The sequence below is a fragment of the Sciurus vulgaris genome, assembly GCF_902686455.1.
Source record: "Sciurus vulgaris genome assembly, chromosome: 5".
Lineage (NCBI taxonomy): Eukaryota > Metazoa > Chordata > Mammalia > Rodentia > Sciuridae > Sciurus > Sciurus vulgaris.
In genome coordinates this window covers 171,803,659-171,829,368 of record NC_136465.1, presented here as the reverse complement: position 1 = coordinate 171,829,368, position 25,710 = coordinate 171,803,659, and the positions used below count along the sequence as shown (strand labels likewise).

General features: G+C 50.2%; 2 protein-coding genes across 5 annotated transcripts in view; one reads left to right on the top strand and one right to left on the bottom strand.

Moving 5' to 3' along the window:
• SUN2 (Sad1 and UNC84 domain containing 2) overlaps window positions 1-19,806 on the top strand; it is a 37,000-nt gene extending 17,194 nt beyond the window's left edge. The window contains exon 16 of the mRNA XM_079140728.1: window positions 19,732-19,806. Within this exon, the coding sequence (XP_078996854.1) occupies window positions 19,732-19,791 (60 nt within the window). The 3' untranslated portion in view covers window positions 19,792-19,806. The remainder of the gene's footprint in view (window positions 1-19,731) is intronic.
• GTPBP1 (GTP binding protein 1) lies at window positions 981-24,203 on the bottom strand. Of its 4 annotated transcripts, none has more exons than XR_013763931.1 (13): window positions 23,973-24,202; window positions 21,214-21,325; window positions 14,798-14,978; window positions 13,875-14,223; window positions 10,064-10,187; window positions 9,086-9,200; window positions 6,676-6,820; window positions 6,375-6,557; window positions 5,521-5,656; window positions 4,737-4,915; window positions 3,423-3,623; window positions 2,171-2,586; window positions 981-2,140 (listed from the first exon to the last, which is right to left on the bottom strand). XR_013763931.1 is itself a non-coding variant. In XM_079140722.1 (13 exons), the coding sequence occupies exons 1-13, from the start codon at window positions 24,162-24,164 to the stop codon at window positions 1,785-1,787; spliced, it is 1,980 nt and encodes a 659-aa protein (XP_078996848.1). In that variant the 5' UTR covers window positions 24,165-24,203; the 3' UTR covers window positions 981-1,784. The 4 variants fall into 4 exon arrangements, 3 of the variants coding, with proteins under 3 accessions (XP_078996848.1, XP_078996847.1, XP_078996849.1); XM_079140722.1 differs by having other exon boundaries at window positions 981-1,799; window positions 2,539-2,586; window positions 23,973-24,203; XM_079140721.1 differs by having other exon boundaries at window positions 981-2,586.
• Between the last annotated feature and the right edge of the window lie 1,507 nt (window positions 24,204-25,710).

Below are 25,710 nucleotides of genomic sequence, written 5' to 3'. Positions count from 1 at the left end.
TCTACACAGTGGTGATCTGGCCACCCCCATCTGCATCCCATCCAAGACCTTGCTCCTGGTGAAGATCCCACAAACACCTGCTGCACATACAGAAGAGTCGGGCCATTGAGTTGAGATCAATGGATTAACAACTTTATTCAACTACAAATGGGCTGGTGTTCTGTTCCAAAGGGACACATGGGAAGGCCGAGACCTGAAGAGATCTTTGTAGTCCTTGTCAATGACAGTAAACTGAATTCAGTCAGCTCCCTGCTGACAGGTGTGGGACTGGAGGCTGGACCCACCCTCCTGAGTGAGGGCAGAGGTCAGGGTCGTGGCTAGAGCTCCTGAACACACAGAATGTTTTTGGTGTCCACCGCTGCTTATAGGGGCAAAGAGTTCAAACAAAAGGAGGTTCCCTGTGGCCAGCAGCCCTGCCTCAACACCAGAGCCCTCATTACGAAGGCACCAGGCCAGAGCCGGCAAAGCCGAAGGGGAATAGCCACACGCAGAGATAGCACGAGCCCAAGGATGAGCCAGGCAGCCAGTGGGGAAAGCCGCAGGGCAAGTGCTGGCACAGGCAGGAACCCACGGCTGCCGTGCCCGCCCCCACCAGCTTGTTTCCTCAACTAGAAAACCAGAGCAAACGGTGCCTACCTCAGAGGTGGCAGCTGTGCGTATCCAAGGCCATGTGCATGTGAGCCCACTTGGGAGTCCTGGCCACCAGCAGATCTTTCCAGCTGCCTGGGGACCTGGGCCGCACGCACTCACCCAACCCACACAGCCTGAAGCAAGACCTGCTTTTTGCAGATGAGGAAAAAAAACAGAAGGGTGGAAACGTCCTGCATGACACAGGTGCTAAGGAACCTCACCTGCCTGGTGGAAAGCAGTGCTCTTGGTGGCCTGCCCTGCTGGGCTGCCACCAGACACTGAGGGGCAGGCAGATCCACAGTGTCCCTGTGACAGCACCTTCTGGAGGCTGGGCAGGGAATAGGACACTGTCAACTTGGAACACACTTTTATTGTGAATGCTGGTCCGGTCAGTCCATGGCCACGGGGCAGTGGTAACTAGAAACAGCTAGGAGGGCAGGAGAGGACAGGAGAGGGCTGGGGACGGGAAGGAGGCAAGGCGGAAGGACCCAGCCTGCCAGGTGTCTTCCCTGGCTAGAGAAGGACACCCCTGTCCTTCTTACCCTACACTGAGGGCTGCACAACAGAGCTCAGTCCTGGCAGGATGGGGCCCAAGTCACCTGGTCTGGGCAGCCTCACTCCCACCCCAGGCAGCAGTGCTTCCCAAGGGCTAAACGCTGCGCTGGCCTGGACGAGTCCTTCCCGCTGCCCCACATGCCCTCCCTGTACCCCACCTGGGTTCAAAATCTGGGGCTCAATCCCTTCACGCTGTGCTCCAGTAGCAGCCCTGTTGCGTGGACATGGTGGGACGGGGGTCTCCAGTCCTAGCCCAGCTCACAGGAGCACCCCTCTCCCCACCAACAGGAGGTGCTAGAAAACAGAATCCTGAGCAGGTCCAGACCCAGTCTTGTACCAGTGCCCAGAGGCCCCAAAAAAGGCCAAAGTCCAAGCAGGAGGCAGCTTAAGGGCAAGAAGAGACCCTCCAGACTGGGCAGGCTGGCAGAAGCCAGGAACAGCCCAGGCAAGCAGGGCCAACCCAGGCAAGCACAGGATTGTCTCCAAGGGGAAGCCACCAGGTGTCTTTGGATCCATGGAAAGGGCCAGAGACAGGGAAGTCCTATAGTCCAGTCGCCACTCCTCCACACGTCACAGTCATGACTGAAGAGCTTTTGTCATTACCTGTTTGGGGGCTTAAGGGGAAAAAGAGGGAGAGAGAAAAGGGAAGCCACTACTTTCTCCCTGTTACAGTCCCCATGATCAGGGATTCCCTGCTCTGGCGGTGGAAGACACTGAATCCCAGAAGCCCCCGCCCTGAGGTCAGTCTGGTGGAGAGGCTGCCAGCGCCAAGAGGAGCAGTGAGCTGGAGCTACAGTGGCTCCTGCAGTTCCTGCCATCCCCAAGGGCTCTGAGGATCTCACCAAGACAGACATATGGACGGAGGAACAGATGGACAGGCAGGCGGCCAGCTCCTGGAGGCTGGTGGCCAGCCATGGAGGAGAAAAGGAGACAGACAGGGCCCTGGTGGGCCTCACTCCACACACACGCACACGCGCGCGCACACACACACACACACACACACACACACACACACACACACCACTGACACAGAGATATATAATAAAAAGAATAAAAACTAAGGGCCAGATGTACAAAAGATGCGTGAGTGAGGAAGGAGGCAGGGAGAGCAGGAGACGGTCAGTCCTCAGGAAGCCTGGCCACCTTCCTCAGCTATAAATTACAACCCCTGGAAAACAGGGGTGGGCAGCAAGGAGGCTCTGGCTGGGGCCTGGGGTGGGTGGGTAGCGGTCAGAGCTGCTCTGCCCAGCTGGTGAGCGGTGGCCAAAAATGAGAATCCCTGGGTGGTGGGGATGGGCCAGGGAAGATTCAGCAGCCGCTGGCAGGAGTCACACAGGCCCCCTGGGACTTCACCTTGTGGCGCTGGCCCCCTCGTCGCCGACCCCCACTGCTGGGCTTGGGCTGAAAGAGAGAAGGAAGGATTTGAGAAGCACTGTTCCCTTGAGGGGAGGGCAGGGCAGCAGTGGGCCACCCAGGAAGCCTTAGCCCCAACCTAGCCAGGAGCTTCTGACGTGACCTATACATAGCACCTCCTGTCTGTAAAACGGAGCCTTCCCTGCTCCAGGGGGTAAGGGAGCCATACAGAGAAAAGAGTCAAACCCGAGTGGACATTCACCACTGCTGAGGGGGATGGGGACTGACAGGTGGACAGGGACGGAAATGAAGCAACCAGAAGAAAGGCTCAACGGGGAGTGGGAGCATGAGAGCGGGGAGCGCACAGAACCAGGAGAGGCCTCCTTCTCCAACGAGGGCAGAGGCGGCAAGAGGGTGCCTGCCAGGCAGGCACACAGAGCTCCTGCAGAGACAGCCACAAGCAGGTGTCAGTAACGGCTACACTGAAACATCCAAGGCCACCTCCTCTCACTCTGGGAAGGACAAAGGAGGACCCTCTAAGGCAACCCATTACTCACCGTGACACTCTCACAGTGAGCAAAACCCTGGCCTCGTTCCTTTCTATCTCATTACCACCAAATGCTAAGGGCCGGGGACACAGCTCAGCTGGTGGGCCCTGGGTTCAATCCCCAGCACGGCAAAAACCACCAAATAAATGCTAGTCAGGACAGTTAGGCTGGCTTTCTGAGGGCCATATCCCAGTGTGGAAAACACCCAGATGGCACCCACGTGCCAGGGTTGGGGCAAGTGCTGCTCTCCGTGCGTGGGCTCTCCTTGGACCCCTTGACCCAACCAGACACACCCTTTCCTGCCACTCAGTCCCAGGCCATGAGAGGCCCGCTCACCTGTGGCTGGAGACTGCTGGACGCAGCTGGCTGCCCGGAGCCTGGAGAGCAGGCTTCATCCCCAGGTAGGGCTGCCCCCACTGCCAGCCCTCCGGATGGGCCCCCCTCTTCTCGTTTGGTCAGAGGGCCTTTTTTTGTTGACTGCATCTTAATCTGCTGGGGCTTGGAGTTCATTGGCGAGTTGTTGGTGGTCTGGAGGAGCTATGCGAGACAGGGGGATAAGGATGAGGACAGAGCTAAAGGGCAGGGGCACAGGTTTAGCAGCCTGCCCCATGTCCCTGTCCCTAAGGGACTTCTCATTCCCTGGCTTGGCTGGTCCCAAACAATGCAGATGACAGAAGGACCATGCCAGGAGGCAGAATCAATGGATGCTCCCATCTTCACTCTAAGGCCAGGGTTACTGTGACCCCAGGACTGTCGCCATCTCCTGCCTCTTTCACCACAGAAAGTTCCCAGCCCAGCTGCCATTCCTGCAGAGAACTTTCTGAAGCTCTCTGCCACTTTGTACTCAATCAGCACCTAGGCTGGAATCCAGTCTGCTCACACACATTCTGCTTCGGGCCAAGTTTTAACTTCGAGCCTCCCAAAGAGGCCAAGTGGATTCCTTATCAGCTGGAAATATTTGGAGCCTATCAGAAATCGTAAAAGCTACCTCCCTGACACAGAAGCTTCCCCTGTGGCCCAAGTTCAATCTCAAAAATAGCAGGGAGGAAGCCTACTAAGTCCCAGAGAGTACTACGTGTGTGCTGTAGCCTCTGCCGAACTCTCAGACAGCCCCAGAGGCAAGCAGGCCTTCAAGGACATGAAGCTCCAAAGTCCCCATACAGGGCCTGAAGAAGGCCACTTCAGGGGAAGGGCTAAGTTCTGTGGCTGATTCCGAAATCCCGGACGTGTGGAGACCACTTCTTCCTCTGTATGGAATAGGGGTCAAACCCTTCTTCAAATGCCCATAGCCATTTGAAGAGAGCAAAAGGTGGGCTCTGGTACACATGAACAGCTCCCGCCCCAAGGGACTTCACACCCATGGCCTTGTCCCCATGTCCCCAGTGCTGTCCAGCACTCACTCCAACCACTGGTCCCTCATGTATGGCCCAGCCAGGCCCGAAGACGCTCGGCCCCACTGCTGCCTACAGGAGATAGGATGCCTGTATTCCAGTTCCCCTTCTCCAACGTCACCACCAAAGCCTGGGGTGTGAGGCCCCAGGATACCGCATGTGGCAGCAAAGAAGTTAGCTCCCCAGGGTTCTCAAAGGGATTCTGTGGTGCTCATGGTCACTAAGCTGGAGTGGCAGGCAAGGTCTGCCTCAGGTTTACCTTGGTGATGGTGCCAACAGCCTTGGTACGGCCTTCCCGGAACACCAGCCGCTGGTCTATGTGCAGGTACTCAGGGGTCTTGATGAAGCGGAAGTGGACAGTGGCCTTGTCCCCAGTGCGTAGGCAGTCCTTGTCCATGCTCAGAATGGTGGCTGTCTGCCTGATGCTCCCACAGTGCACTGCCAAGGGAGCCAGGAAGGAGGTCAGGGCAGGTCTGAGGCACCCTGTGGCCTCAGGACAGGGGAGGCAGTAAGTGCAGGCATAAGACACACCTGAGCTCAGCATGCGGGGTGGAGGAGGCCAGGAGACCAAGTGCAGCGGGGCAAGCTGGAGGCCCGCAGCCTCGCCCGCCCACACTCTTCTCACCTTCCCTCTGGTTAGACCCACCTGCCCCCACCCAGACCCGGCACAGACAGGGGGCCGAGCGCCTAGGATTCTAGGGCATTGCATTTGCCCGTGTGCCTGCTCCTTGGGCCCTCGCTGGCTCATTGTGGTCCCAGCACCTCGGCAACACTTGACACAGCAGCAGTGCTCAGCAGTCATGTGCTTAAGGGAGGAGCGTGAGGTCCTCTCAGACAGGTCTGGGTCTCAGGACCTCAGTGAACCTCTGTAGGGCCTGATAAATGATGTGGTTCACAGACAGGACTAAAGGAATGGCTTTATAGGACAGGATGGGGATCTGCCTCCTCAGGTAGAGCTGGGATAATGGGGCTTGGGTCACTAGAACACCTTTTGCAGGGAGCTACAGCAGGGCCCCTGGGCTGGCAGAGCCTTAGACACCTACCCATGGCCTGGTAGCGTGGGCTAATCGTGGTAGGATGGTGAAGGACAAGAATCTCGGCCTCAAATTCCCAGGACGCTTGGGGATTCAATCGTGGGGAAACCATCACCATGCCCTTCCGAATGGATGAGCGCTTGATCTGAAAGAAAGGAGGAACCGCAGACCTCAGGGATGATAGGTCTCTGGTTTCAGCCCCCAGTCTTAGAGAACCAGGAGTCTTTCTAAGAAGAGGGATCACCCAGCCCAGCTCTGCCCCTCATCACCTTCTGGGGTGGACGGCGCAAGGCAGGCTTACTGCCATGTGGAAAGCTAAGCACTGTCTGTCAGGTTAGGAAAGGCATTTCAGTTACGGGCCTGGGAGGAAGGGCAAGGAGGAAAGGCAGGCAAGACTCAGGTGGAAGGAAGAGAGTGAGCATGAACTGATCACTGGAGAGATCAGACAAAGCGTCAATCTTCCAGGTGAATTTGGTTGGTGGGAAAAGTAGGTGATCCCAGAGCTAGCACCCACTCCAAACTCCAAGAGACAGAAGACTGAAGGAGAAGAGGATCTGGTGTCTGGCATAGGGACGCTCCTATTTGACTTGATCATTAGCTTGGTGCACCTGCTCAGAAACCAGGATGAGGACCAGGAGGCAGGCAGACCTGGGATCAAGTCCTGGTTCTGGCATTTACTGGTTTTGTGTCTTGGGCAAGTCTTGGACTCTGAGCCTCAGTTTCCTCATCTATGAAAATGAGGTTGGTAATCCCTACATTGCAGAGCAGACCCAAGGACAAGAGACGGGAGGTAAGCACCTGGTTTAGACCCTCGTGTGACAGAGCCCACAGGGAGATTCTGGAACTACCCAAAGTCTACTCACCTTCTTCAGTGCAAAGGAGGCTGTCTGGCCCCCCCGCACCTCCTTGACAGGCATGCGCTTGCGATGAATCGACTTGACAGCAATGGAGAGGAAGTTGCCCAGGGGATCTGGGCCCAGCAACAGTGTGTCATTCAGCTTAATCAGACCCCTCAGTGTTGTCCCCGACACCACTGTCCCCACACCCTGCCAAGGAGAAGACCTGGCCTAGTAAGTTCATCCCCACCACAAAACCATTCCCTGAGGCCCCTGAAGGAAATGCCCACCAGCCCCCACCCTGCCTAGTCCACCTGAAGCCACTCACCGGAACAGAGTAAGTGTCATCAATCTGGAACTCGGCAGGCTCTTCCTCCCTGTAGCTGGTACGAGGGGACAGGAGATTGAGGAACATCTTCAGGAGATCCAGGTTCTCACCTGTAACGTTGGAGATCTGGAATATCGGGCACATCCTAAGTGGAGGGGGAGAAGAAGGAAGAAGGGAGAGGGGGAGGGGAGCTCAGGTGGTAGCTCCTGCCTTGCCAGCTAATGGCCACCTCTGCCTCACCCACTTCCAAAGGCTCAAGCCTTCTGTCCTCAGGCTGTAACTCCTAGCCACTGCTGCCCAAGGTTTTTTCGGACTTATTTTGTCTCTGAGACCTGTCCCCGCTGCCTCTCCCTCTACTGCTGCCCTATTTTGGAACCTTACACCTGCCTCTTCTTCCTCCAGCACACAGGCTTGCTTAAAATCCTAAGCACCATCAGAGGGCACAGCCAAGCCCCCTTTCCCAGCACTCTTAGCTTCATACTCAAGCTCGTTGCCACCTCTGCAGATTCCTTCACCCTGATCCTACATTACAGCCAGACCACAGGGCCCTCCCTTCTAAAGCTTGGTGCTTCCTGTCCCCAGGGATATGCCCACTCTGATCCTCCTTTCTGAAATTCTGTCCTCTTATCCAACTACCAAACTCTTGATCATCCTCCAGATTTCATCTCAAATACCTTGAAACCCTTCCTTGACAGACACTCTTCAACTTCTTTGAGGCTCTAAGAGAGCTTCTGGTCATCATTCATGATAACATCTGATTTCCCACTGTAGTCATCTAAATGGCCACTATCTCTCCTCTTCAGGGAAAATTAAACTCCCTGAGATCATGAACTACATATTCCCCAAAGCTCCTGCAATAGGCCTGCACAGCCTGGAAAACAACAAAAATGGAGTGGAGCTGGGTTCCCTGAAACAAGCCCCCTCTACTGGCCAACTGATGATACTGAAGATAGCATCAGGCTGGAGGAACAGGAAAAAAGGTCAGGCAGCTCAGAGTCCTATACACAAAAGACCAGGAGACAGATGGCTTCCAAAGAGGCCCAAGGCTCTGGACCAAGTTAACCAAGTACACTGTTATCAAGAAAATATCTCCAACCAAGAAGCTGAATGCCTTAAAGATTATGCTCAACCATCTCTGAATCCTTTATGTCTGGTTGAAGAGCCAGCAGAACAAACATCTAATAAACAGTGTTGCTTGCTGTTTTTCCCCTGAGGTACTGGGGACTAAATCCAAGGGGCCCTCTATCATTGAGCCCTTTTGTTATTTTGAGACAGGCTCTTACTAAGTTGCTTGAGATCCTCTTACCTCAGCTTTCCGAGTAGATGGGATTATATGCATGTGTACCACTGTGCCTGACCCCAAAAAATTATTCATGGAATGAAAGGATACATGAAGGAGGAATTGCAAAAACTGATCTGTGATTAGAGAGCTTTTGAGAAACAATATAAAAGAGTAAGCTGGGCATGGTGGACAACTGTAATCCTAGCTCCTTAGGAGCTGAGGCAAGAGGATAACAAATTCAAGGCCAATCTGGACAATTTAGTGAGAACCTGCCTCAAAATAAAATATTTTTAACAAGGGCTGGGACACCAGGCACGGTGGCACACACCTATAATCCTAGCGGCTCAGGAGACTGAGACAGAAGGATCGAGAGTTCAAAGCCAGCCTCAGCAACAGCAAAGCACTAAGCAACTTAGTGAGACCCTGCCTTTAAATAAACTACAAAATAGGGTTGGGGATGTGGCTCAGTGGTTGAGTGTCCCTGAGTTCACTCTCCAGTACCCAAAAAAACTAAACAAAAACAAAAACAAAAAAGAGCTGGGGCTGTAATTCTAGAGACTTGGGAGGCTGAGGCAGGAGGATCACAAAGTTGAGGCCAGTTGTGGCAATATGGTAAGATCCCGTCTCAAAATACAAAATAAAAAGGGGTAACGGGTATAGCTCAGTGGTGGAGTACTACTAGGTTTAATCCCCCAGTACTGCAAAAATAAATAATAATCAAAAAATAAATAATAAAATAAACAATAATAAAAATGGCTGTGTATCCATCATTCACCAGCCAGACCCAGTGCTCACTGCCTTACATATACATCATTTCCAGCACTCACAATAATCCTGTGGGAAATTAATATTGTTCCCATTTCACAGAGAAGAACAATGAAGTCTCAGCTAGAATTTCAACCTCAGAGAGGCCAACATTTCAGAATCTGAGCCACTTGATACAGCCTCTGGGCAACACTGGCCCTGGGACAACTTGTGTTAAGACAGCAACCTTCTACTTCCTCCAATCTCTGAACAGTAAGTGTCCATGAGACCTTATGCCTGAACAGACTGCCATTCCAGGCCTGCTGCTCACCCGGCCCTGCAGACAGGGTGTCTGCCTAGAAGCACATGCCCCCGACCTATTACCTCTCAGAGCTGAAATTAGAGGCAGTAACAATCACGTCGTCCTTGCTCTGCACCAGCACAGGGATCTTCCGGCAGCCTGGTGACTTCAGCAGGCGCTGCAACAGCTTTAGGGTCTCTTAAAAGGGTAAAATGGAACAAAATTAGGAGACATGGCCATCTCTTTGGCCAGGATTCCAGGACAAGACAGGTTCATTGTTATTGATGCAAGGAGACAGACAGACAGATGAACCAGTGTTAAATGCCACATGCCTGAAGACTCAAAAAGAAGGATCAGAACTTTGGATAGGTACATGCTACTAGTGTAGAAAGAGCACAGATGGAGTCTCTTCTAAGCTGAGTCTAAAGCTTGGCAGACACCTCCAATCTCTTAGAAGAGCCACATCCTATAGACAAATGACTGAGGAGTCCCCAAGAAAAGCAATGTTCTCCCCAGAATGTTCTGCTTCCTGAAAAAAACTTTCATCTAATCAAAGGATCTCCTGGACATTCAAAAGTCTGCAGAGGCCCTTATTAAGAGACTTTCTAACAAGACAGAGTCTATTTCTCTTCTAAAATCTGCAACAGTGAGGAAGAGGTACACAGAGAACTCATCCTGCAAACCTGGCTGGATACTTTGGTGGTAAATAGCCACCAGGCCCTCTGCTCAGACTCCTCCAGATACCTACAGCACTGATGACAGAGCCCAATACCTGCTGCAAGGGGTCATCTGAAAAGAGGTGCCAGATTAGGGACTTTAAGAATTCGGCAACTGGAACCAAAAGTGACAAAGAACAGAGGAAGATTCTAGGCTATGCTCAGAGCAAGAGCTAAATAGGGGAGGAATAAGCAGAAGGTTCTGGGCTGATAGAAATTCAGGTCAAGGTCTGAGCACAATATAAGGAAACAGAAGATTCTGGGCTGAACTCCTGGCAGCAGTGGTACAGTTGGTGACAGTCCCCAACAGAGAGGCTACCACCGGCTGGAGGAGACTTCACTTACCTTGTAGGATGTTGGCAGGACACATGTCAATCTTGGTGACTACCACAAAGACAGGTACGTTAAGTGCCAATGCCAAGCCCAGGTGCTCCTTGGTCATTCCCACAATGCCAGCATTGCTGCCCACCTGCCCCAACACAGAAAGAAACTGTCAGGACAAGTAAGGCAGAAGATGAAGATGCCCCTGGGTGGGCACAGGGGCTCAAAAAAGTCTATCAGAAAAGGCTGGGGTTGGGCTGGGGACATAGCTCAGTTGGTAGAGTGCTTACCTCACAAGCATAAGGCCCTGGGTTCAAATCCCCAGCACCGCAAAACAAAACAAAACAAAAACAAAAAACAAAAAAAACAGCTGGGGTGGGCGCAGATCACTTCAACCCTGACTCAGCAATGTGGGCCACCCAAACCTGAGATTTGTAAACAATAAAAAAGAAAACTCAAGGGAATCTGGGGAAACAACTGCCTAGAGTCCTCAAAGTGGATCTGGCTTAACATCTCACCTCCCATTTCCCCCATCTGCAAAATAAGAGCATAATCAATCTCCATTTTAGGGGGTGGCCTGAAGTTTAGATGCCATAACATCTGAAGGATCCAGCACACAGCTAGCGTGAACTGGGGGCTCAAGTAATGGCAGCTGTTACTTCTCCTTCCAGGAACCATAAAATGTTTTCCAAAATCATCACGAAGACTGGTTAAACATATTAGGCCATGTCCTTCTGACATGGATTGTTAATAGGGGGAAAATAAAAGCAATGTGTATATAGTATGCCACTATAAAAAGAGGTGAGCAAGACAGGGACTTAGCTCAGTGGCAGAGCCCTTGCCTTGCAGATGCAAGGCCCTGGGCTTGATCCCCAGGACTGCAAAAGAAAAAGAGGCAATACCAGGCACAGTGGCGCATGCCTGTGATCCCAGTTACTCAAGAGGCTGAAGCAGGAAGATCTCAAGTTTGAAACCAGCCTGGGAAACTTAGTGAAACCTGTCTCAAAATAATAAATCAAAGGGCTGGGGGTGTAGCTCAGTGGTAGAGCACCTGCCTAACACGTATCAGGCCCTGGGTTTGACCCCCAGTACTGAGAAAAAAAAGAAATAGAGGTGAAGGAGTTGGATCATTATTTGAAAAAAGCAGCTGTAATGTAAGCCATTTGGGGAAAGTGTGAGATAATATAAATACAAACTAGACACTGGAGGACATTAGGGAACTATTGTTCATTTTCTTGGTTACAGTAACAATAGATTACCTACACTTATATGCTCATTTGGGGTAAAGAGTCACTATAACTTCAAGATAATTTCAAATGATTCAGTCAAAAAGGAAAAAGAATACATGTACCCATATGTATCTATCACATTATTTATTATTGAGTCTAAATGGTGGGTTTATGATATTCATTATAGTGCTCATTCAACTTTTCTCAATGTTTGAAATTAGAGGGAAAGAATGTACACATCTTTGCTGTTATGAAGACCAAGTATCTCTGGCAGGCTCACAGAAAAACTAGAAACGTTGGTTGCTTCTAGTAGGAAACTGGAGAGAGGAGGAAGAGCGATGCCCCCACCCCCACCCCCACCCCCTCACACATACTACGCAAGCACTCTGCCACTGAGCTGCACCTCCAGCCTGGAAACGTGTCACCATAAATATTTTGATGCCTTTTACTTTTGTGCCATATGAATGTACAACTCACTGAAACAAAATTAAGAGAGAAGCTACCAGAATGTGTCTATGAGGTACTTTGCACACTCCCAGGCGTCCTCTCCACAGCTCAGAGGGGACGTCACCACCCACTGCTTCATGGGGCCTGACTGTTCCTTTCTCCTTTATCAGGACACTTCAGTCTTCCTCCTGATTCTTCACATTCCCTTTTCAATCCAACTCAGACTTTGTTCCTCTCAAGCTGGATTAGGAAGTATTCTCTCTCTCTATTGTTGGTATATTTTAAGTGTTTTTCTTTCCCCCTAGAAACCAATTCCACTGAACCATTATGAAGTATTTCATTGTCTCTACAGAAGTTTTAATATTTGGAACGTGGCCTAAAAGCCAGACTTGAACATTCCATCTGGGGTGAAAATAATTCCATCTACTGATCTTTCTGTAGCTTAGTTAGAAAAATGCTTATTTTTATTTTATGAAGAATTAAGAGAGGAACTGGAAGTCTCCAAACATAAAGAAATGATGAGGGCTGGGGATATAGCTCAGGGGCGGAATGTTTGCCTGAGTCTGTGCAAAGCCCTGCATTCAATCCTTAGCATCACAAAAGAGGAGGAGGAGGAGGAGAAGGAAATGGTCAGGAGAAGGAAATGCTAATTACCTGATTTCTTGGGTACAAATTTTACACATGTGCTGAAATACCACACTTCTATACCCCCATAAATCTGTACAATTATTATATGTTTATTATATTTTTTTAAAGGAAAACAAAACTATTTACTTTTTTGTGGTGCTGGATATCAAACCCAGGGTCTTGCACATGCTGGGCAAGCACTCACCTCTGAGCTACATCCCAGTCACAATAATTTTTTGTGGGGGGTGGGGCTAGGGATCGAACCCAGGATGCTCTACCACTGAGCTACACCCCAAGCCCTTTCTATTTTTTGAGACAAGGTCTTACTAAGTGACCCACTCTGGCCTTGAAAATTAGTAATCCTCCTGCCTCAGCCTTCTGTGTGGCTGGGATCATGCCTGGCTCCAGTACTTACTCTGAATTGGTTTTTATGCACTTCTTAATAGCAACTGCCCCAAATGCGCTCTATGGATCTTCCACTGAGATCCCTTCCTAGAGCAGCTTTTCTTACCCAGTCAAGAGAGATGGCGATGGCCCTTTGCAATGTTCAAAGAAATGGGAGACAAAATCACGCTGAGATCCCAAGAACCTCAGGCACAGAGCCGACAAGTATTCACACATGTTCTGCCTCTCTACTCCTCTCCAGTTTGTGGAGTTGGCCTGAGAACCTGTGTTTGTGGGGCAACTTGAGCAAGCTTGCTAGGAGCAGATGCTTGTGTTTACCACACTTATTAACACAGGCAGCTGAGGAACTGGGAATGGGGAGGGGCTTTGGGAAGGGCTTGCCAAAGGGAAACTCGCTTGTGTGCTCACGTGTATTCACTCTCCCTCCCTCTGTGAGCCTGAAGCTGTGCACAGGTTGCAGGCCTCAGCAGGGAGGAAGCTCACCGGACACACACAAGCACAGTGACAGCTCCAACACAGGGCCCTCTGCTCCCTCTCCTTTTCAGTCAATCTACATGATGAGTGGCTCAAAAATCAAATCAAGCTAGACTAAGCTCTCTGGGAGCCCTAGGACAGCCTCACCCTGGCCATGTCATTGGGTGAGCACCGTGCCAGTGCCTGGCGCACAGGAGTCCCGCAGCAAGGGCTTGCGCACTGGCCCTCCTCCCTTCCAGGCCCTCCTGGCTACTGCTCTGCCTCCTCAGGTGAGGCACTCCCCTCCTGCCCTCCCCAAGCCTCCTCTCTCTGAGGGAGCCACCCGAACACCTCCTAAAAGTATCCCATGCTCTGAAGAAAACGTTCCTGAAGACAATTAAGAAAGCCCAGGAGAGTCCTCCCCTAGGCCTCCCTGAAATATAAGAGATGTCAAATGGCACCTTTTTTAAAACAAGAAGACCCCTCCTGGTCTAACATGGGGGAGACCAAGGTCCACCCCTTGAGAAGACTATAGAGCTCACCTGAGATCACAAACTTGCCAGCCTTACCCAGCACCAGAGCCCAAACCAACAGGCCTCAGTCTTAGGACAGGTGTAAACCCTTGCACATGAGCCCACCGCCAGGAGCGCCTCCTGAGGCACATCCCCCCTTACCATGAGCATGCAGAAGTCAGGCAAATGGCCAGTCATGCCGAAGACAGTGGTCTTCAGGTACTTCTCATGGCCAGCCAAGTCAATGAACGTGATCACCTTGGTGGACTTCTCACAGATCTTTGTCCATTCCAGGCTGCCACCATGGCTGTCGGGCTTGTTCACCACATTGCCTTCACTGTCAAAGCCCAGAATGTCATTGCCCACACTGCTGGTGCGACCAGATTCAATCTCATGTTTGTGGCGGAAGAGCTTCTGGCGAGCAAAGCCACGGCCATTGTCCAGTTCCCCATGTGTCAGGACCCCCAGGAGCGTGCTTTTGCCAGCATCCACGTTGCCCACAACTGCTACCCTGTGTACACGAACGACAGCAGCATGTGAGAATCAGTGAAGAGAAAGCTCAGAGCCCAAAAACCTGACGCCCGAGCCCAGGCTTGCCCCTGTGCCCCTTGGGCTTAGAGCTATGCCCGTTCCTGGATGAGCACGCTGGGAATGTCCTGGACCTGCACCCAGGCAGCACAGCATTATTCAGAGGGCTCCCCAACAGCTACCTCCCCAGGCTTCCACCACTGGGAAGAGCCCCAAAGTTACCAGAGGCACCAAATCCTCTCCCCCCCGACTCTGGGCTTCTAGCCTCTCGGGCTGACAGAGCAGCAGATGCAGTCCCAGAGCAGCCACAGGATGCGCGGCTGGGCCCCTTCCCACTCTTCCCACACGGAAATACTCAGGGATGGGAAATGCAGAATCAAGTAGAGCTCTCACGACCTTTGGCACTCTTGCCTTAGGAAAGGACAGAAGGAAAGGACAGGAGGGAAGGGGTAGAGCCAACACATCAAGTGTCACAGGCTCCATCACTGTTCTCTGTAAAGTTGTAGCCCCCACAGTCATACAGTGTGGACCTCTGCACTGTACTGAGGCCTCCTCACCTGACCTCCAGGAAGTCATTGTCTCCTACTCGTTTCCGGACCAGATAATCACGTACACGGCCACCAGCTTCTTGACGCTCCCGCAGGAGGATGACATCAGCCTCTATCTGTTCCGCCATGCTCTTCACGGTGGCGTAGGAGGCCTCCATGTCAGCTTCACTCAGCCCGTACTCAGTCCCATCTGGAGACAAGAGCCCAGACATCAGCAGGAGAGGGAGTCCTGATCCAGCAGCCTGCTAACGAGCTGGCCAGTCAAGTACACCTAACAGAGGTTTGGCCAGGCACTGAGAGGACGCATACCCTACCCAGAGAAAACTCAGGCACACAAAAGTTAAGATGTGACAGTGGCCCGGGCTCTCCCACCAAGCAGAGCAGTGGGTAACTCATTCAAGATAATCACTGAGACTCTCCTAGGTTTTACGCCAAGCCTCCTGCTGAGTGCTGGGAGGACAGGAGCCCTTAGTGAGCTCACAGTCCTGCAGGAGAAACAGACAAGAAATTAATTAACGCAAGACAGTTTGAGTGCTGTGCTGCCAAACTTGACAGAGAAGGAAAGCAGAGCCTAGAAGTGGAGGGCAGCTCTGCAGGTGCTGACCCCAAGCGGGGTCTTCAGGGCTGGGAAATGAGCCCGCACAGAAAAGAGGAAGGACCTGCCAGAGGAGCAAAGCGTGGAGCATGGTATGTCCTGGCATGCTCAGGGACCAGGAAGTTGCTATGTGTTGGGGAAACAGGACAGGGTCACAGGATGGCAGAACACATGAGAGGAAGAAGTTGATACAGCAGACAGACAGACATCTACAGAACAACTTTTGTACCAGGAGACAGGGAACTTGGGGGTCAGGGAGGGGATAACATGATCAAGTCAAGGTAGGTTACAAGATCTCCTGGGCAGCAAGCAAGGGTCCAGAAAGGGGGAGCACAGCGAGGAAGAAATTCTAATAATCAAGGAAAGCAATGAGGACAGGAAGGTGGGGAGATGTGAAGGATTTGAGGATTGCTTTAGAGATAGATTTTTAACTGAGGTGGCTCAAGTGAAATGTCTGGCAAGCAGCTGGAATAAAGAGTGAGGGGAGAGGGGTGAAGGGAAGGCAGATAGCAGGGATGGGCCAAACAACCATAGGTGCTGTCACTGAGCACCTATGGGACAAGCAGCTGGGTGCTTCCACGTGTAGCTGGTTTTAATTCCCACCATCGCTGCCTCAGTCGGTGCCCCAGGCTCTTTCCTGGAAGAACCCCTCCAGCAGGGCAGCTTCTCTTTTACCACTGAAAATAACCAAGCATGTTCCTGTCTCCTTCCCTCCTCTGCCCTGTGCCCCTGTCCCCTACAAACAAGCTTCTCACCCCTAAACTAAGAAAAGGAAAATCACCCCTTCTTCCTTATCCTGTTCATCTCCTGTTCTTCCCTTGACCACCAAACAGCTTGAAACAGTAGACAACCTTGCTGACTGTCCCCACTCGCTCTGAATCAACACCCTGAAGAAACTGCAATTTGCTAATGTCTTCAATGGCCTTCCAGTCCCTCTAACCCATGCCCTTTTCTTAAACCCTACAGCACTCACTGCTAGTCACCCTGCCTATCCTCCTGGAAGGATGTCCCTCCTCCCCTGCCTGCCCATCCCCTGGTTTCCTTTGATCTGCTCCCTTCCCAGTCCCCCGACTCCCCTCCCCTGATTGTCAGTCTCTCTGGGTGATTCATCAGTGCTCTCTTTTCTCTCTTCTAAACCATGTCCTTTGCCATCTCGTTCTGTCTTCACTCATCATTTTGAAAACTACAGAAACACTCTCATCTAGCACTGCTGCTTGCCTGAGCTCCATACTGCATTTCCAATGGTCTGGAAGATAACTCTCAGTAGTCTGGTGTCCAGACTCAACCACCAGCACCCGCCCTCTTTAATTTATTTATTTGCAGGACTGAGGCTTGAACCAGGGGCAGCCCACCACTGAACTATCCCCAGACCTTTTCATTTTTGAGGACAGGGTTTCACTAAATTGCCCAGGTTGACCTCAAACTTGCAATCCTCCTGCCTCAGCCTCCCAAGTCATTAGATTATAGGCATATCCACTATGTCTGGCAAATATCATACTTTAAACAATAGCAAAAAAATGACCAGCCTCAATAAAGCTTAGGGTCTTCACTGTAGTCACATGAGGTAAGTACTATTGCTCCCTTTTTTTCTTTTCTTTTTTTGCTACTGGGATTGAACCCAAGGATGCCTTAACCACTAAACTACATTGCCAGTCCTTTGTAAATTTTTTAAACTTTGATATAGGATCTAAGTTGCCGAGGGTTTCTTTAAGTGCCTGAGGCTGGCCTTGAACTTGTGATCCGCCTGTCTCAGCCTCCTGAGTTGCTAGGATTACAGGCCTGTGACACCATGCCTGGCTCACCTTCCCTGTTCTAATAATTACAATACCATCCTTCCAGTCAGCCCAGTATAACACTCATCGGTCCAGGCCAGCTGATCCAAGCTCTTCAACTTGTCCTTCACTCTCTGCTACCTACCCTTTTGGCCAATTCACTGTCACCAGTCTGATTTAAGCCCTTATTTTACCCAAATCATCACTGTACACACTTTAACAGGCCTTAGCAAATTGGGCCTCTATTCCTCCCATCCATCCTGCATAGACCCACACATTTAAGCTAAGCAAACTACAGCTCTTGAGATCATCACTTCCACATTAAAATCTCTGACTGGCTTTCCAGACCCAGCAGCATTTCAGCCCAATTCCTTAGGCCTCTGCAGCTTATTTCTCACACCCTTCTCTGTCTACCCTGCAAGCTCTGTCCCAGTGCAAGTGACCCAGACACTAGTCCTCATGGGTTCCAGGTGTGGTTCCAGCTCTGTGTCTTTGCTCATGGATGGATCTTCTATCCCAAACAGTTAATGAGTATACCTCCTCCTGCAAGATCTGAACCAGTCTGCTCAGAGGCCCCTCAAACATCTGTCTCCTTTGCAGTATTTGCCTTACTCTATCCTGTGCAGTACTGTTTTGGCCACATGCCCCCATGCCACGCCCCCATGCATCTTAGGATAGGGACCACATCTCGACAATTCTCTTATGCAAGGGGGCTTTCTTCTGTCCAGTCCTCAAATGTCTGTAAAATGTAAAATAAACCAAGAGACCACAGCTGCACTGAAGAATTTCTAAACGCATGGGCAAGTGAGTCTAGAATCCTTTCTGAATGAGAGAAAGGGCTTGGGGCAAGCGTTATCAAGGGAAGGCTGGTAAACCCTGCCATTCTCGCCGGACTCCAATTCTATTCAGCCTCCCCTGCCTCTATATAATAAAAAGTAGTGCCTTCAGATCCTGCTTTACATCAGGAACCACTGCCAATGTCACCTTTCCATCAGCACTTTCAATAGGTCACATCACCCCTCTCCAGCATGCATCACATTCCCCACCCTGGAGTGGAGACAAAGGCCAAGGAGAAAAGTCACAGAGGACCAATTACTAAAGGCCACTTACTCAGCCATGCCCAACCCTAATCAGATTTCTATCCTGCTGGCTCACTTACCTTTCCTCTGAGCAGTCTTCTGCTCAAGGTGCTGCAATGTTTTCCAGACCCCTGGGATAGTAACCTCTCTGGCTTGGCATTCAAGGACCCTTAGGACTGGGTCCTGCCTACTTCTGTGACCTCCCCTCCTGACCTCACACCCTCCACTCCCACCTTACCAGATTACTTCTGGTCCACTAATAGTCCAGGTCTCCCTTGCCTCCATGCCTCAGGTCACGTGGTGCCCCTGCCCACTTGCCACTCCTCCCTGCTCATCCTCAAGGGGCAGGTCCTCTGCATGGCCTTTCTTGACTTACCATGAAGACTTACAACCCTTCCTATATCCTTGTACTCTAAATACAGTACAAGGCTCTTTTGTCATACTTAGTATCTGATAAGCAAACAAGGTTTTTTGTTTCTTGCAGTGCCAATCAAACCTAGGGCCTTGCACACGCTAGGAGCGTTCTCTACCACTGAACCACAAGCCCAGCCCCACAAAGTTCTTTTGAAAAAAATCTCAAGGTAAATCAATAGCCTGGGATCCTGAAAAAATTACTACTGCAACTAACAATTACATGCCAAGTGATTTCCTTAAATTCTCATTTAATCCCATTTTACGAGGTGATAGGTTCTATTATTATTCACATTCTAAGAAAAGGAAAAAACTCAGAAGAAGGAAAAACTCACATTTTAAGAGAAGGTAAAACCCAGACTTAATTAGAATTTTTTTTCTTTTTTTGGGTGGGGGAGGAGAGTACTGGATCGAACCCAGGGGCATTCTACCACTGAGTTACAACCCCAGCCCCTTTCTAATTTTGACATAAGGTGTTGCTAAGTTGCCAATGCTGGCCTTGAACTTGCAATCCTTGTGCCTCAACCTCCTGAGTGGTTAGGATTACAGGCGTCACCACACGTTCATTAGAATTTTTTAATGTCTAACTTATCCATACAAAATTTCTCAGAGGTTAGGTAAGGTGTCATTATACCCACTTAACAGAGAAAGGCTGTGATAAACAGGTGAAGCACCAAAGACACACAGGAAGTCAGTGATGAAGCCGACCCCTGGAGACTGTGCATCTGGGTTAGTCCTCTGATGTTCAACTTGTTCAACTAGTTCTGATCTCTTTCTGCCTCTAAAGAATTCCAGCAGGAAGGAGTCACTATGAACCTAATAGCATCCAACTGGTAAATACAAGGATAATGCTCGAGCTAAGTGTGTGACACCTTCTCATGCTTTGCCATGGGAGGGTAACTTAGTTGTCAACTGTCAAGGCACAGTGAAATTCAGTCCACATTAAAGGACCAGAGGAAAGAGGGGGTCTTAAGAATCTGGGTCTTCAAAGACCAATCCCAAAAGTTGTCAAATTGACCTTTATGTGGTTTCTGAAATTCTGCAAGCATGAAGTGATTTTTGAGTAGTTCATCTTACTAAAGCAGGCCAGATGTGCACCTGACAAGCTTTCAAAAGGCTAACAATGATTCCTTAGTCACCAAGTGAAATGGCCTCTTCTGACCTGGCACGCATAGCTGCCTAGGTGGCACTAGACAATGCTGCCCAACGCCCTCCCTCTCTTGATATGTAGCCTGCTGGCTGCCTATCTCTCTTACCATGCCTGTTTTCAGGTGATAAGACCCACAACTGGAGAGGTGGCAGTAAGAATGGAAAGGAAAGAAGAGATAGAAGAGACATTTCAAAAAAGGCACAGCATATTTGGAAATCAAGTTCTTTTTGTCACTCTTGTAACATTTCCAAATATTGCTTTATACCGAAGAACCTATTTGTGTATATGCCATCGAAGAACCTATTTGTGTATATGCCATCTTTGCTCCTTGGGGCAGGAAGAATCCGCAGTGCTAGGGATCAAGCCCAGGTACTTGCACAAGCTAAGCGAGCACTCTAGCACTGAGCTACATCCCCAACTCAGGGACAAGATTTTAAGTATCCAAAAGAGCTTTGTAACAGTATCAAGCCTTAGAAGATACTTAGTTGATATATGTCAAACAGTTAAAGAATGATTTTGAGATCTCATTCTGAAACTCAGACTACAAAAAAATTATTACCTGCCTTTACAAAGCCTACACTAAGTCAAGGAAACTGTTCCTTTAATGATGCGTCCAGGCCCATCCTAGGCATCCTGCAGATGACAGAGACAAGTGCTGGTACACACTGAATTCATAATCCTTAACAACTGCAGCTGTCATTTCAGAAAAGATAATGTCATAGTAAAGATGAAGGTAAGTAAGCCTTGTATTGAGGGTATAAACTAGGAGTGACCAGGAAAATAAAAATCCACAATACAATCTGGAATTCTGTCATGGGGGCTGCCTTCCTCTAGAACAGAGAACCTATTTCAACGAATAAGCAGGTTAAAGGACAATAACCAGAATGGTCACAAACTTACTGTCTAACAGGATCTGGTGGGGAGAGAAAGGACCTCTGTTATCACAGCTACAAAACTAAATGGTCAGTGTTCTGGGCCAAGGCAGGGAATACTGGGCACTTCCTCACTGACATCACGAGGAAACACAGAGGTTCTCTGCTTAGCAGGAAATGGACAGCAATGGGATCCACAACAGGACTTGGAGGGGAAGACCTGAAGCTTCCCTGGACAGGCTTAATTCTAGATCTAATGATAACTTGCTCTGCTACTACTTTGGACAAGGAGTTTCCTCGTTTTGTGTTTCATTTTCTCTTATGCAAATGGGAAGTACTGAGGTAGAAAGGAAGCATCTGTACAACACTTGGAAAGGGAATCTTGAAAGTCAGTATGACGTGACCACTACTGTGGAAATTGTCCTTCTAACGGTTCTTCAGATACTAAAGCATCAATGCAACCAAAACACATGAGCAGTTAAGTTAACAAAGAGGGAAAATGTGCTCTAAATAATTGTTAAAAATAAATGAAAGGAAACTGCTCACCTGATCCCTGCCCAATGACATATATGGTCTCTCCGCATCCCTCGTCCATCCTCTCCCACATCTGCCGAAGTAGGCTGTCATACTGTTCTGATGTGGGGCTCACTAGAACAAGCTAGAAGAAAAACCAACAGCCTTAGAACCACACTTACTAGAGAGCACCACAGCCAAGCCAAGCAACAAACAGCCTTACCAAAGACCCTGACTGAACCCCACTGTATCCTAATCGAAAATAGCTACACACCCTTCATGTCCTGCCTCTCCTCAGATAGCATTATATGACCCAGATGATATACTGCAATGACTATGTCTGAGCCACAAGCCCACTGCAGAGAGGGCATGGGCAGCGTGCCCCCTGCTGCTTAACAAGAGGGTTAGGACTCAAAACAGCTCAGCATTTGGTACTGTGGGAAGAAATGGATGAACAGTGCTTTACACCTAGATGCCAGCCTCCTACCTGCACTTAGAGTCTGCAAATCAAGGACAGAGATCTTATACTGCCATGCCCTCCACCCAGAGACCCATGACTCCCATAGGAGCAAAAGAATTCTGTTCCACCTTGTCTTGGATATCTTGATTATTTGGGAAACAATGGTGAAAACTGCTTACGAGACTCATTTTCATCAACAGAACACCCCTACCACTAAGGTGAGTACCAGCACCACCACTGTGCAATTTCTGTCAGTAACATTAAAGTATCAACTCCTTACTAGGGGAGGCCATTCACCAATAGGCATGTCGGGTCTCATTTTCAACCATTTCTGTGTGACCTTGGACAAAGAATTTAACCTCCCTGGATCTCAGTTCTTCAATCTATAAAATAGAAATAATACTACCTAGCATCCTAAGGTCACTGTAAAGACCAAATATAATAACACGTAAAGCGTCTAGTTCACAGTTCAATAAATGGTCATAACAAAGTTTTCTCCACTTGGGCATGTCTTAAAAAACCTTGCAGGAAACTCAGCTACCCACTGTTTCCCTGATTGTTTCTCCCTTTGCAAATTCTTAGAGCCCTAAACTTTCATATTCAATTGTAGTAATGGTATAAATGGCTAGTGTCATCTTTTCAGGACTCCAATTTATTCAACCCATCCCTTCTCTCATCCACGTGGTATTTTATCTTTTCAATATCATCTATATTTATATACATACAGCTTTTTAATTTCAAAATTATGAGGATTTCCCCAGCTATGTGATGAAGTAACACTTCCCTAATCATGAACATTAAATAAGCTGGTCAGGAAATAAGGTACTACCTTCTTGGCAACTCTGTCCTGCAACTTCCTACTGTGTCTTCAGGTTTCTTCAGCACTGTGACTGTGTAATGACATCCAGCTTGTTTTGAGTCAGGTGCCTATCTTATAACTTCCTGAGTTGACTCATCAGAGGTTGTAATTGTAACCTGGATGCTACCTGGGTCACGCTGCCCCATACATTCTCTCTCACCGTCTCTCCCAGAGCGTGGTCACCCTCCTTATGGCATTAGAGATACCAGTGACAAACAAAAGCTAGCTGGTTTCCAAGTGCTCAACTGAGACTAGAAAGAGAAAAGAGCAGTAGAAAAATTGCTTCCTTGGGTTGAAGGGAAAGTTCTCTCTAGTTTAAGGTCAAGTTTCATGCACTTTTGCCACTATAAACTATGAAAAAGTCACAAACATTTTCAAAGGTTGATAAAAATCTCTATTGTAACTATCCTACAACAGGTAGGAAGTGGTATTGGTGTTCTATCTTCCATCAGCTGCTATTTAAGCTGCCCAGGGAATGATGTGCTATCTAGTCCCTTCCAACATTCACTGAGTATCCAGCACTATACTATACTAGACATCTTAACAGACACTTCTAATTCTTGCAATGCATCTGTACTTTCTTAAGATGAGGTAGCTGGAAAACGGAGAGGTTAAGAAACTCTCCCAAGGTCACAGGGCCTTTCTAATGGCAGAGCAGGAAAGGGAAGCCAACCCCGTTTGATTCCCAAGTTGGCATTCATTCCCTCAGCGATGCTAGGCACCTTCAAAACAACAGTCACATCTTATACTTACTGTTTTAATTTCCACAATGGCAAGCAGATGGTAAGCCCTTAATTCCTGCCTACCTTCCCAACAGCTCAGAAAACACTATTTAAAATGCCCTCCATTATTCCACTCATACAAGATGAGGTTCCACTTCCAGATGGCGAGATTCTGGGTCATGCCCATCTTTCCATTTTGTTTTGGGTGGACTTGGAAAGTGGACATGCCTTCTCCGCGCCCGAGCGGCTACTTTCTGTTTCCCTTACGGAGACCAGGAAGAGGAGCGGGGCCTCGCCGCCTCCCCTCCGGCTACCTGTCCGCGCATCCCGCCCCTGCCCAAGCCGCCGCGACCCTCGGCCGACCCGGCTCCAGGGAGCGTCCGCCCTGGGCTCGGGGGCCCCTCACAGGTGCGCGGACAGGGGTTGGCGGCGCCGCGCGGGGACCGGCGTCGCGCAGGGCGCCTCGGGCGTCGGGGCGCCGCGTTCCACGTGGCGGAGCCGGGGGCTGCGATCTCGGCGGGAGCCCGGAGCGCGGGAGGCCAGGTCCGCGCCGCCGGGGGACCGAGGCGGCTCCGGGGCAGCGGGGACCGCCCCGGCCCTCGCACGTCCCGGAGACCGGCAGGTGGCGGGCTCCGGCCCCTCCCCGCGTCCCTGCCTCCCCGCGACTGGACGGCCGGCTGCCCGCCGTCGCCCCGGAGACGGCTCGGCCCTCCGGGTCCCCTCAGCGCCCGCCGCCGCCGCCCGGGCCTACCTTGCTGGTGAGGTCCAGCTCCGGCTCACCGTTGAGCGCCTCGCCGTCCTCGCTGCAGTCCGAGTCGAAGCCGCCGTGGAGGCGGGCGGCGGCCGCCGCGGCCCTGGCCGCCGCCGGGGAGCTGGGCTCGGGGGCAAACATAGAGGCCGGCACCGGCGAGTCCATCGGGGAGCGACTCCGCTCCGCCGCCATCTTTAATAACTTAGGCTAATTCGCAGCCGGCTGCCCTCCCTCCTCAGCTCATTTGACTAATCTATGCGCGGCCCCGCCCCCGCCTCATCGGAATAATTTATGCGAAGCCTCTCCCGCCCCGCCGAGAGTGACACGTATCTCTAGCTAAGACACAATCGAGCAGGCTTCGCCGCTACCAATCGCTGCAGCCCTTTCAAGTACCTAATGAATAATTAATGAGGCCCAAACCCCAACAACAAATGTCTGAGACGTCACGCGCCCGGGAGGGGACAACACCGTGTACACGCTACCTGCCTGGAGCCTTCCCGCCAACAGAAGCAGTACAGAGTATGACTGATTCGGCCGCCAACCAATGAGGAGAGAAGTTCAGAGAACGATTCCCGCGCACCGCCCCTTCACTCCTGCTTTCCAGAGGCGGGGCTCAGTTCCCAAACCCTACTGCAAACCAGTCGCCGCAGAGAGTCTCCAGTGATAGACAGGGACCAGACCCAATCCAGTCCTCCGTGGGTCCCGCGCCTCGGGCTGCGGCTCAGGGAGATAGTAAACTGAAAACGAGCCTCCCACTCCATCCAGTGACTGAGGCAGTCGCTGGAGCACGGTGGCTGACGTGCTGGCGTGCTCCAGGCAAATTTAATAGTAGAATCGATGCTGTTTATTCCAAGAGTTGTGATGCTGTAGCAGCCAGTGAGGCAATTAGTTAAACGCTGACCCTGCTGGGCACGGTGGCGTCCGCCTGTGATTCCGGCGCTTCGGGAGACTGAAGCAGCAGGATCTCAAGTTCGAGGCCCACCTCAGCAATTTAGCGAGACCCTGTCTCAAAACAAATATTGGAAGAAAAAAAAAAGTCCGGAGATGTAGCTCAGTGGTAGAGCGCCTGTGGGTTCAATTCCTAGTACCGCCCAGAGGGAAAACAAGAACAAAAACAAAAACGCTGACCTTTGGGGAAAATTCTCCGTTCATCGCCTATGCCTAGAGAGCAATCACACAAACAAAGCAAAGGCAAGCGGGGAAATATAAGCCAAAACACCTCCCGACACTTCTGGTGAAGAGCTATGCCATGATCTAGGGTCTGTTAAGGTAGTTTCCTTCAGATTATTTTTCCGATGTCATCAGTTGTGAAAAGCCCCAATCCAAAATGCCATCCAAAATACACCAATTTTAATATCTTAAATTTCTGTTTAAAACATCTGAAAACCCTAGAATTTCACTGGTAGGTGAAATGAGGGATTAACCAAGATCTAATGATACTGGCTGGACTTGGTCCTTCATCCTAAGCAGTAGATAAGGAAGAACACTCATTTGAGAAGGCACTCCAGTTTTAGAGTCTGGATCCCAAGATTTAATGGGCAAGGGACAGAGTTTAAAATGTAACTTTGAGAACACCTGTAATCCCAGCAGCTAGGGAGGCTGAGGCAGGAGGATTGCAAGTTCGAGGCCAGATGAGTAATTTAGTCAGGCCCTAAGCAACTTAGTGAGACCCTATCTCAAAAATAAATAAATAAATAAATAAATAAAATAAAAAGGTCTGGGGATATGGCTCAATGGT